At 39.7% G+C, this 12,513-nt stretch overlaps 1 protein-coding gene across 1 annotated transcript in view; it reads right to left on the reverse strand.

The window, feature by feature from the left end:
- Positions 1–1,145: 1,145 nt before the first annotated feature.
- The window catches only part of Gdpd1 (glycerophosphodiester phosphodiesterase domain containing 1), a gene marked incomplete in the record, with an annotated part of 48,423 nt that continues 37,055 nt past the window's right edge, over positions 1,146–12,513 (reverse strand). Inside the window, 5 exon segments of the mRNA XM_013519210.1 lie at positions 1,146–1,843; positions 2,629–2,680; positions 4,174–4,233; positions 6,304–6,437; positions 12,007–12,096. Of these exon segments, the coding sequence (XP_013374664.1) occupies positions 1,721–1,843; positions 2,629–2,680; positions 4,174–4,233; positions 6,304–6,437; positions 12,007–12,096 (459 nt within the window).

The following is a 12,513-nucleotide window of genomic DNA, read 5'->3' on the forward strand; positions in this document are numbered from 1 at the left end:
CCCCTCCAGCTGTATTTTTTGAGAGTGAAATCTAAGGTGCATTCACTCACACCATCAATTAATCACTTCGTTAAATTCTGCAGAAAAGCTTATAGAATATACTTGGAACTACGATATAAAACAATTAATAACCCTTATTTTGTTCTTGGAAAACTTTATTTCAGTTTAAACAACAAAGCAAATAATACATATGTCACCCAGGGGCAGGTGAGAGTACAGTCATCCTTCATAGCTGTACAGTTAGCAAACTCTGAATGAGAGAGACAAGCTTGGTAAAAGACACTTATTCCAGATTATATTTGTCTCCCAATTTGAGATCGTAAAAATTAGTACAAAAAAAAATCAGAAACATGAGCAAGTGATATCTAATATTTTGGGGAAATCTGTTTCTACTTACTATTCAGAAGACTGATTTCTTAAAGACCAGGGACAATGTGTCTGTCATACTAGCAGAATTACAAACAATGATATGCACTTTCATCAGCTGAATAAGATTATTAGAGTTCAAGATGTTATTTAAAATCTAGACATAGGCTCAAACAGTCAAGTCAAGGCCAAAAAATGAAAATCTTACATTTCTTTAGAGAAAACATAAAAAAACATGACTATTTGGACATGGTCTTAATTTACAATTGAAAAGTCTACTTTCTTTTTTTAATTTGAGACAGGGTCTCACTATGTAGTTCAGGGTGGCTTTGAACTCACGGTGATCCTCCTGCCTCAGCCTATCGAGTGCTGGGATTACAAGTGTGCAATACCATACCCGGTGAAAAGTCTATTTTTAATGTATAAAAAATAGACATGGTAGCATTGTTACACACTTAAAAAGGATTCCAAATAGAATATCCCCATTAACAACAGCAACTCAGCAATATAACTCAGCCTACAGATTTTATTTCTTATTTTTTTGGTAACAGGAATCAAACTCAGGACCTCACGTTTGTCAGGCAGTCACTGTACCACTGAGCTACATCCCCTGACTCCAGATTTTATTTCTGATGAAGTAACAAATTTTCAGTTTTTTCTTTCTTTCTTTTTTTTTTTTTTTTTTTTGAGACAGGGATTCACTATGCAGCCTGGCCTTGAACTCACTTTGTAGCCCTGGCTGGCTTCAAACTCGCAGTGATCCTCCTGCCTCAGCCTTCTGAGTATTGGAATTATAGGTGTGTGCTACCATGCCTGGCTCAGTTATTTCTTTGAGGCTGCCTTCTGCTAACAATGTATAGTTTACCAGAAAACTACAACATTGATGTTCAAGTTCTTCTTTCATTGTATTCTCTTTCTTTTTTTAACTAAGATGTTTCTACACATAATGAGACAGTGCAAAACAGCTGTAATGGCCTTCAGTAGCTTTCTTTTACTAAATTAGTTGTTCTTCCTCCACTGAAGGCTAATGGCAAATTTATCCAACAGTCTTTGATTTCAGAAGTAGTTACAGTAGCATATTGCATTATATACAAATATCTTCATGAATAATCTACTTACATCTCATAACCAGTTATCTTTCTAAACAATTTACAAGTGTAAAATATGCCATAGTGTTTAAAATAAATATACAATATATAGTTTCTACATTCTCATACAGGCTTAAAAATGAGGTAATCGAAACTGAACTGATTAAACCGTCTATCATTCTGGAAGTATCTCAGGGAAATGATAGTGATATATTCTCTTCTTAGGTCTTTCCGTGGTTTCTCTTAATACACCCGAGTACTTTTTTCTATGCTGGAAAATGATGTAAAAAATCCTTAAGCTTGGTTGGATAGTCAGTCATGACTCCAGTTGCTCCCAGATCAAAAGCTCTTCTGTACTCTTGTTCATCATTTAATACCCAAACGTACACCTGAAAATAAGAATCATGAGAAGTCTGAAATGTTACAATAGAAAAAAAATTTTGTATCATCTGTCCACTATAATCTCAGCGCACTTAGAACTAACCCCTTTAGGAAGTCATTTTAGGAAGTCAAAGACACCATGAACTCCTTGAACAACTCCATTCTGCTCATTAAACACGCACCGTCCCCATCTCCGGCCCCAGCTACCCTCCTGGGTACATGGGAGCAGTCCGGCTGCACAGAGGCCCTTGCTCTGTCGCTGTCAGGCAGAGCTCACCGTCCTCATGTGTTAATTAGTAAGGACTCAGCATCAGAGTCTGGGCTGAAACTGCGAGGAAAAACGAAGAACAAACCAAGGCCCAGCTTTGTTTCAGAACAAACCTGAGACACGGCCCTGGCACTGCCGTACCGGAAACTCTCCCACAGGCCAGGAGCATAAAGGGCGCTGGGAGGGAAAGGTCCAAGCGGGGTTTTTGATGGGGGGGTTCATCGGAGAGGGGGTGCGGCTCCCTGCCAGGGCGAGCTTGGGCAAGCTCGGGGAGGCGGCTGCCTGCGGGCGGCAGGCTGAGAACGAGGAGTCAGGGGGCAGCGCGCTCGCTGGGCCTTAGGAGCCCACGACTGGACACCTGCAGCAGGAGTGAAAGCGCAGCGGGACGGAAGAGGCTTAAAGTGGCCTCTGGTCAGCCTAGGACGGCGGTGGCTGGACTTCTTCACAAATGAAGTCCCTGAAAAGCCCTTGCCCGTCAAAGGTGTGTTCAACCAGTTTCCCAAACGTGTCATCCCAGAAACTTACTTGAATGCCTCGGGCAGTGAGGTGGTCAAATAACGTTTTCCTCATTAATAATCTAGAAAGGAAAACCACAGCAGATTTAGGTATTTATTGGTTCTAACAAAGGCCTAGAATTAGCCTTTATTCCTAGTTTAGTCAATTAAATTTAGTAATTCCTACTTTAATCCTTCAATGCTTTAACACCGCAAACAAAGGCCTCAGGCAACAATGGCTGCTGTGCCGGATTTATGACTTAAAGAAACCCTGGATCCCTTTGGCTGCTGGCTGGGGGCTGGACAACCAAGCTCCCCCTAGCGCTGCCGCAGATCCCCAGGAGACCGATTCTTAGCCGCCTGAGCGCCTCAGAGGAAAAGAGGCTTCCTCACTCTCCTTGCTGGATCCATGCGCATGGGAAAGGCCAGGAAGTCTATGCTCCCAGCTTTCCAAATTAAATAAGGCCGGGAATTCAGATAAACCTCTTCAACATAGTTCAATTACATAATGAATTAGGGTGTCTCTTAAAAAAAATTATATCCTTCAAGCTGACTTTGAACTCACTGTGGCGCCCAGGCTGGCCTCAAACTCATGGCGATTCACCCGCCTCAGCCTCCCTCAGTGCTGGGATTACAGGCGTGCGCCACCATGCCTGGCCTCCAAGACTCTTTAGAGGAGGAGGTAAACAATAAAGTTCGTGATTTAGGACTATTAAAAAGGCTCCAATTTATTTATTGATTTATTTATTGTCTTTTTTGAGACAGGGGCTCACTATGTAGTTCTGGGTGGCCTTGAGCTCACTTTGAAACCCAGGTTGGCCTCAAACTCACAATGATCCTCCTGCCTCAGCCTGCCAGGATTACAGGTGTGCACAACCACACCCAGCTCTAAAAAGGCTCCATTTTAAAGCAAAATAAAGAATAATTTTTATGGTTTTTATTCAAATTTATTATTTTGTTTGGTTGGTTTTTTTTTTTTTTTTTTTGGTACCAGGAATCAAACTCATGACCTCGTGCTTGCTGGGCAGGCACTGTACCGCAGAGCTACATCCCCAGCCCTTTATTCAAATTTAAACTCAACATGTTGTAGAAATAAAGGCATTTTCTTGAAAGCAGATATTCATCCTGTAGGCAGGACCACCTTTCTGCTGTTGAGTCTTGGTGCAAATATTTCTAAAAAGTATACCAGTAGGCAATATATGCTTTTACATATACTATATTGAAAGACACACTTTTTATCATGTTTTGGATCATGGGCTTGTAAAAAACAGCAAATAAATGGGAGGGAAAGGTTATTCATCCCAACTCTGATACTACTTAGCTACATAATCCCAAGTGATCCAGTTAGTTGGGTGAAGAAGGACTGTTTTCTCATAAAAGTGGGTGACATTACATCTCCAGCTAGTTCTAAATGACCCACCGTCAACCCTTGCAGAGAGGTGCTCAGCAAGTTCTTGTTACCAATTACATGGGGAAAGTTCGCTGGATTACAAGTATCATATTTAATAAATATAGCTACAGCAATGACCTAACAGCAATAGCAATTTCTCACATATCAAGAAACTAGAATTCTTACAGATCGGAAAGCCAGATGAGAAACTTTTGACTTCTGGACATGGTGTGTGGTTCTTTTAACCTAAAGTAAAACAAAGTTTTCATCACAAATTACAACACAGGAATAGGTCAGTGGGAGTAAAGTAAATTCAAAAATGCAGAGTGCCTGGTTAGTAAGTTCTCAAAGTGGAAACAGTTTCTTGGTGGAAGTATTTTCTCTCATTTTTGTCTGAGAAGCAGCTACAAGACTTTTAATAAATGTAAGTTAGAATAAACATGCTTAGCACTAAGAAACTCAAATAGGAAAATTAACATGATTTTTTTTTTTTTTTTTTTTTTTTTTTGTCCTTTCGAGACAGGGTCTCGCTATGCAGTTCAGGCTGGTCTTGAACTTACTTTGTAGCCCAGGCCGGCCTCGAACTGGCAACAATCCTCCTGCCTCAGCCTCCTGAGTGCTGGGATTACAGGCATGCACCACCATACCCAGCGGAAAATTGACATGAAACAGAAGCTGAACACAAGAGTACTGACAGATTTTTCAAACCAATATTTTCTAATGACTGCTGCACTAATGTTTAACCTGATTATTATTATTCTCATGTCAACTTCTACTACTATTATTATTATTTTGCAGTGCTGGGGATGGAAACCAGGGGTTCACTCATGCTGGATTAGCACTCCACCACTGAGCTACACCATCAGCCCCAGCTTGACTGTTTAAAGCTCTAAATGGTATGAAAATGTGTTAAATCACATTTATATGATCTCCCAAAAAGCTCCAAGTTCCTTTGTCATCACTCTGTTATTCTTAGGAATTTATGGCTAAAAATCACTTTCTTTCTTTCTTTTTTTTTTTTTTTTTTTTGGTTTTTTTCCAGTACCGGGAATCGAACTCATGACCTTGAGCTTGCCATGCAGGCGTTATGCCCCTGAGCTAAATCCCCAGCTCCTAAAAATCACTTTCTAAGCACACAGGATTATGAGACAAACTTTCTTTAATAAGAATAAGAAAATTTAACAATAGAAGCTAACAAGTATTGAGAGCTTCTTCCTTGCCAGGCAATTCTAAGTGTTTTAAATATTTTGAACTTCTTACTAAATCAGTGAGTAAAAAGCAAGGCTTTGCAGCTAGAAGAGAGATTATATAAATACAAACATATCTTACACAAAGTAACTACTTTTCTTTCTCCTATCAGCAAAGGTTTTTCTGTGTTTGTTCCTTCTTTTTTTTAGTAGTTGTAATAGTAGTAGCTTTCCCTCCTCAATGTGTTAATCCTACTGGTGAATTTGGAGTTAAAAGAAGTTTCAGCTGGGTATTGCTGCCAATGAAGTAAAATAAAGGGAGGTTGAAGGGCAATTGCTGTTTGACATCAAAATTAAAAAACTGGTAAACTTCTGTAGTTAAACTTAATACTTTTTTATCTGACTTCTGAGTACAAAGGTACAGAACAACACTATAACCTGAGATGGGCTCAGATTAAGTATTTCTAACCATTTATTTTAGAAAATGTATTTTGATTATACCAAAACCACTGTCAACATAGGTCACACAGAACATGCAAGCAACTACAGAAATTATCCTTCCTGTGTGCATACTGTGTGGGCCTCGTGCATGCTAGGCAAGTGCCATACCACTGCACTACATCCTAGACCCACAGAAACCTATTCATCACTGACATTTGTCTTAGTATGCTTTTCTATTGCTGTAACAAAATACCTGAGGCTGAGCAATTTATAATGAAATGAGGTTTATTTAGCTCACAGTTCTAGAGATCTGGTATTTGATTGGTTTCTTGTGAGGGCTTCACGGTGGCAGAAAAGCAGTGTGTGGAAGAGAGGCACATGTATGAGGGAAGAAGAGAAAGCCAAAGATGAGAACTTGTTCACACAAGAAAAACATTAATCCCTCGTAAAGACCTGATCACTTCTTACTGTTCCCACCACCACTCCACACTGTTACACTGGGGACCAGGCCCCGAAATGAGGGGGTGAACGCCATCCACCCCACAGTGGCAGAGGGCAAAGCTCCAGCGGGTTCAAGGCTCAGCACTAAAACACGAACAAACAAATCAGAGCAATACTGATATCAGTGAGCTTTTTTTTCTTAATCCTTCTATAATTCATGATTGATGAAAACAGGGTAACCACTTACTTCAGCGTGATGGAAGGCATTGGGATTTCAAAAAACTGCTCTCGAATAGGCACGAAAGGCAAGAGGCCGGTGAAGAAAAGGCCAAGAATAAGCAGAACACGTTGTAGACTGAAGAGTATAGGAATATCTGAATTCTAAAAGAAAAACAGTATTACATGTTACTTTACAGTAATTGCTCACATAAAGAGCAGTATTTCATAAGCCTCAAAATTTCCTAACACTGTATCTCAACATCCATTGAAGGCCTCCCTGAATTAGGATTACCCTTAGAAGTGGCTACTCTAACAAACAAGGTGCTACCTTGGAGCCCTATCATGTTATTAATATTGCGAAAGTTTCTCTGTTCCTTTTCTCTGCATGTGCAATACCACTTCTATCTGGTGGGCATAGTATTCACAAGACACTAAATATATTAGAATCTAACGGGACAAAATAGAGAGATGAATCAAAGAGATATTCAGTAATCTGACACTGGTTTTAAAAAGAGGCGCGATGAAAATATCACAGTAAATGCACTGTCATTCGTCCCCCTCAATCTTCATCCATTCGCATACCTTCCTCATTGAACAGCAACTCCCCATTTTCCTTCCCCAGCCTTGCCCCCCATCGTCCCCCATCATTCTTGCTGCATTCTCAGGAGGTTCTGGAAGTTCTCTTTTGCCTTTTTGTCACTGCCTCTGTGTCCTGAATCCGCTCAAAATGGTTATAAAGCCTTCTATTAAATAAAAGCATCATGGTGTGTCTTCATCTACCGTATTCACTGGATTGCACTGGGCGATTTCTGGCTCTTTCCCAACGTCAGTACAGCCACCAAAGATGAATGTTTTAGATCGATGCAGGACTTTGAAGCGGCCATGACAGCACAGACAAAGATACCGACAAAAGAGGACTTCTAGAACTGCTTCACAGAGCGGCAAGATTGATGGGATAAATTTGAAGAAAGCAGGAGTATTTGAAGGGGGTCAATGGCAATGTCGTTTACTATAATACATTTTTTTAAAAAATTTAAAATCCACTGTATTTTGTGATCAACCATGTGCTCTACAGAACACGGTATCTATATAGGTCATGGTTCATGTATGTTATGGATCAAATACAAAATATAAATAGGATTTAGATTTGTTAAGTGCAAGAATCTACCATTCTGAGTTTCTATTGGGAAATGTGTTTAAAATTCCAAAACTTTTAGAATTGAAAGCTATAACTTTCAAATATATAAAATATACATTCCATAACAAAATTTGTTTTTGTTTTTGTTGTCTTTTTGAGACAGGGTCTCGCTATGCAGCTCAGGCAGGCCTTGAGCTCACTTTGTAGCCCAGGCTGGTCTCGAACTCACATCGATCCTCCTGCCTCAGCCTCCCGAGTGCTGGGATTACAGGCGTGCGTCACCATGCCTGGCCATAACAAAATTTGCTACCTTAACTTTTTTTTTCATTTTATTTTGAGACTGCTGTTACTCTGTAGTACAAGCTGGCCTAGAACTTGCAATCCTTCTGTCTCAGCCTCCTGAGCGTGACTCAGGCGTAAGCCACCACCTCTGGTTCCCATCTTAACTATTTTTAAGTGACCGCTCAGGGATATCAAGTACATTTGTGTTCTTGTGCAATAAATCTCCAGAAGTCTTTTCATCTTACAAGACTGAAATTCTATACTCACTAAATACTAACTCCCTTTTCCCCTGCTCTCATCTCTTCTCACACACATACACTTTAATGCAGTTCTGAGACTTAAAATGAATTTTTCTATATGAGTAATGAATTGAAAATCATGAAAAAGTAATTTATTTTGAATAACTATAAATTACCTACTTCTTTATTTAAAGAAAAATAAAGTTGGAGGATTTTTTTTTTTTTGGTCTTTTTGAGACAGCATTTCACTACACAGTTCAGGCTGGCCCTGAACTCAGTCTGTAGCCCAGCCTGGCCTTGAACTCACAATTCAAGACGGATCCTCCTATCTCAGCCTCCTGAATGCTAAGACTACAGGCATGCACTACCACACTTGGCCTTGGTTTGCGGATTTGTTTTGCCTCTGTGTTCACACGGTGCTTTGTAATGTTTCTGGATTATTTATATACAGGTGTTTCAGCTGTAATACAAGCCCCTGAAAAACCTTGAATTCTGCAAATTGATATACCATGGATCACGAAGCTTAGGGAAAAGCAGGTTTATGGGCTGGCCCTCAGCATTTATGCCACTTTGGAATGAGAACACCAAAAAACAGTGACTGGTACTTCCGGAGAGCTATGCACAGCTGCCAGGAGGAGTGGGGGACAGTGGTTAGCTGGCACATGTTGAACAACTGACTATACTTTAAATCTTTTAAATTAGAAATGTGAGATGGAACCAAGACATTTGTAATTTTCTTCTTTTTTTAATTTCTTTTTTTTTTTTTTTTTTTTTTTTTTTTTTTTTTGAGACAGGGTCTTGCTACACAGTTCAGGCTGGACTTGCGCTCACTGTGTAGCCCAGGTTGGTCTCGAACTCACAAGGATCCTCCTGCCTCAGCCTCCCAAGTGCTGGGGTTACAGGTGTGTGCCACCACACCAGTCTTTTTTTTATTCTTTTGAGACACGGTCTCACTACGCAGTTCAAGCTGGCCTTGACCTTGCTGCCTCAGTCCCCCAAGTGCTGGGATTATGACAACCGTAACTTTCCAAGCTGTTCAGTATGTGCAGCCAGACTTAAGAACCACTGCTCTCTGTGTGAGCGAATGAGAAGTCATCAAGTGAGAGCCAGTGCCACATGTTCTCCGGCACCATTGTGTGTTTCACCGCCTGTTACTTTTATATTTTAAGTTTATAGCATCTGGGCCTTAAAGGACTAAAATAAAAGTCTGCCTGATCATATATACAAACTATAAAAAATGGATCAAGGCCAGGTGTGGTGGCACATGCCTGCAATGCCAGCACTCAGGAGGCTGAGGCAGGAAGATTGCTGTAAATTTGAGGCCAGCCTGGACTAAAATGAGTTCAAGACCAGCCTGAGCTGAACAGTAAAACCTTGTCTCAAAAAGACTGGGAAAAAAAAAAAAAAAAGTCAATTACATAGCACAATGGTAATGTGAATGGTAATTATTGAGACATTTTTTACTATAATGCTTGAATGTCATTGCAGGAAAGTTTTTGGAGTTTTCATATTCTACAATAACAAAGCTAAAGCTTCTGGAAAGAAAAGAATGTAAATCAAGGAAAACACTCTGTGAGTGAGGGCCAGGAGAGATTTCTTTTTTTAATTTTTGAAATAATTATAGACACAGAAAGTTGCAAAACTGGGAGACTCTCATCCTTCCTTCACCCAGCTTCCCCAAAAGGTGACATTTGACATAACTGCATGACAAGGGCAGACCACGCATGGCAATCCTTCTGCCCCAGCCTCCTGAGTGCTGGGATTACAGGTGTGTACCACCATGCCCAGAATGGCACATTATTATTAATTCAGGCAACAAACCTTATTCAGTTTTCACCACTTTTTTGTTTGTTTGTTTTGTGTGGTTTTTTTTTTTTTTTTTTGGTCTTTTTGAGGCAGGGTCTCACTATGCAGTTCAGGCTGGTCTTGAACTCACTTTGTAGGCCAGGCTGGCCTCGAACTCACAATGATTCTCCTGCCTCAGCCTCCCGAGTACTGGGACTTTTTTTGGGGGGAGGGAAGTTTTACCATTTTGAAAACTGTATTTATGTGTGTGCATATGTATATGTGCGAGTTCTATGCAATGTTAATCCATGTGTAGATCCACGTAGCTGCCACCATAAGCAAGACACAAAACCGTTTCATCACCATACAAACTCGCTTGTGCCATCTCTTAGGATTTATGCCAACTCTCTACCCTGTCCTCAGTCCCTGTCCCCTGGCAGCCTTAATCAGCTCTCCATGTTTACAGTTTTGAGAATATTATATATCAATGAAATCATACAGCATGTGGGAATTTTTTTACAGTATGTGCTCTTGGGGCGTTTTTACTAAGCGTAACGGCCTGGAGCACCGGCCAGGTTGCTGCAGGTATTAACAGGTCACTCCCTTTCACTGCTGATTAGTGTCCCATCCTGTGGATCTCCCAATTTGTTCTGCTATTTGCCTACTGAAGACAGTTGGTTTTCTCCAGCAGTTTGCTTTTACAAATGAAGTGCCTATAAAAATCCAGGTACATAATGAATATAATCATTATGTACTGAAAACATGTACTAGTACAAATTACAAAATTTAAAAATTCAGGTACAAGTGTTTGTGTGCATACTTTCATTTTTCTGGGATAAATGACCAAGGTGACACTGCTGGTTCACATGGTAAGGTGTGTTTCGTTTTATAAAGAGCAAACTACTGAAGAGGGTGGCTGCACGATTTTGCATTCGCTACCAGCAACTTGTAAGAGATCCAGTTTCTCTTCTGCCTCCTTTCCAGCTGTCAGTATCATCATTTTTTTGAGGGGGGGGCTGTCTTTTTGAGACAGGGTCTCAATATGCACATCAGGCTGGCTTTGAGCTCACTTTATAGCCCAGGCTGGTCTTGAATTTGCAACGATCCTCCTGCCCCAGCCTCCTGAGTGCTGGGATTACAGGCATGCACTACCACACCTGGCTAATATCATCATTTTTTATCTGAAAATGTGTGTGATGATGTAAAAAGGTCAGCAGGTCAGCAGGCCTCAGTGCATAACATGTGAAAATACCACTAGACAGTGATTCGTTCTAGAGAAGTCTTAGTTCTAAGCTCCTAGGAGCTGAGGCTGCTTGGCCGAGTGATTGCTTGGTTCCTTCTGAACGCAAGCTACCTTGGCACCTCACAGGGCCTGCTGCACAGAAAGAAAACCTCCTTGCTGTCACAAGTGCCTCCAGTGCACTGTGAACTGCACTGGTGCTGATCATGGATGTTTTTGCCTTGTTTGCTAGGAAGAAAGGACTATCCTAGAAGAGTTCTCTGCATATGAGAACTACTATTTCTGTCATGATACTTCTACACTATGATATCACTTGTACGATAAGAGGAGTCTTCCATGCTTACAATTTTTAAAAACATTTTGAATTTCCAATTTTCTTAGCTATCATTTCAAAAAATATCAAATTAATTTTTTTTTTTTTTTTTTGAGATAGTATCTCACTATGCAGCCCAGGCTGGCCTTGAACTCGAGGCAATCCTCCTGCCTCAGCCTCTGGAGTGCTCAGATGACAGGCATGTGCTACCACCGTGGCTCAAATTAATTCTTATAGATTTATTTCCTTCAAGCAGAAAACTTTCAATGAGTAGATGGCTCTGTTTTATATAATACCCCCAATATGTTTGTGGCTTTTTTTTTTTTTTTTTAAATATGTTTGTGGCTTAATTGAAGTCTATTTGGGGGACAGGGCAACAAGAAGTTCATAGACTACATACTTTAAAATTACATTAAAAAGTCAATTACTTAACAAAACTAGACATTGAAAATGGGATTCATATTTTGTTTTATAATGCATATAAAATGCCAACAAAACATTAGCTTGTGAAAATAATTCTGTGAACCAATCTGATTACAATGAACTTAAATTGCAAAGTCAAAATCCGTTATGTTCATAAGCAAACATCTAGATAACTGCTTCCATTCAGTATTATGTTTTTGTATTCATGCTATGAAATAAGTTAAGTTTTAAAAATTATTGCTGTAATGACTTATTGACAGATACATGACAACAGCAAAGATAGATCATTCCGTATTATTTTTAAAGCTTACCTCTTTGTAGCACTTTTCTACAATTTCATAACTGGCATTACCCCACACTGTTAAGTGTTCTCGCTTATACTGCTTCACCAATTCTGAAACCTACATGTGAAAATTCAAAATTTTATGCATGTGCCTATTTGCAAATCTACTTGTATCATTTTACTTAAAAAATGGATTACAAGTGACTATCTGCCAATTATTAGTGTAAAATTTTGGAAAAAACTGCTAAATAAATTCAGATTCTTAAAACAGAAAAGTATTTATATTTCACCATTATATAATTTAATAGAATATAATTATTTAGTAACTTGACATAAAATAATCACAACCGAAACATTAAACTGGAAACTAATTATATGAATGCCAGAATAACAGGTGCATGGCTTACTTTTTTTTTTTTTTTTTTTTTTTTTTTTAGTGTCAGGGTCTCACTATGTAGTTCAGGCTGGTCTTGAACTCACTATGTAGTCCAGGATGGCATCAGACTCACAGTGATCCTCCTGCCTCGGCCTCCCA

This window comes from Chinchilla lanigera, unplaced genomic scaffold (genome assembly GCF_000276665.1).
Source record: "Chinchilla lanigera isolate Chin_1 unplaced genomic scaffold, ChiLan1.0 scaffold00050, whole genome shotgun sequence".
Classification (NCBI taxonomy): domain Eukaryota; kingdom Metazoa; phylum Chordata; class Mammalia; order Rodentia; family Chinchillidae; genus Chinchilla; species Chinchilla lanigera.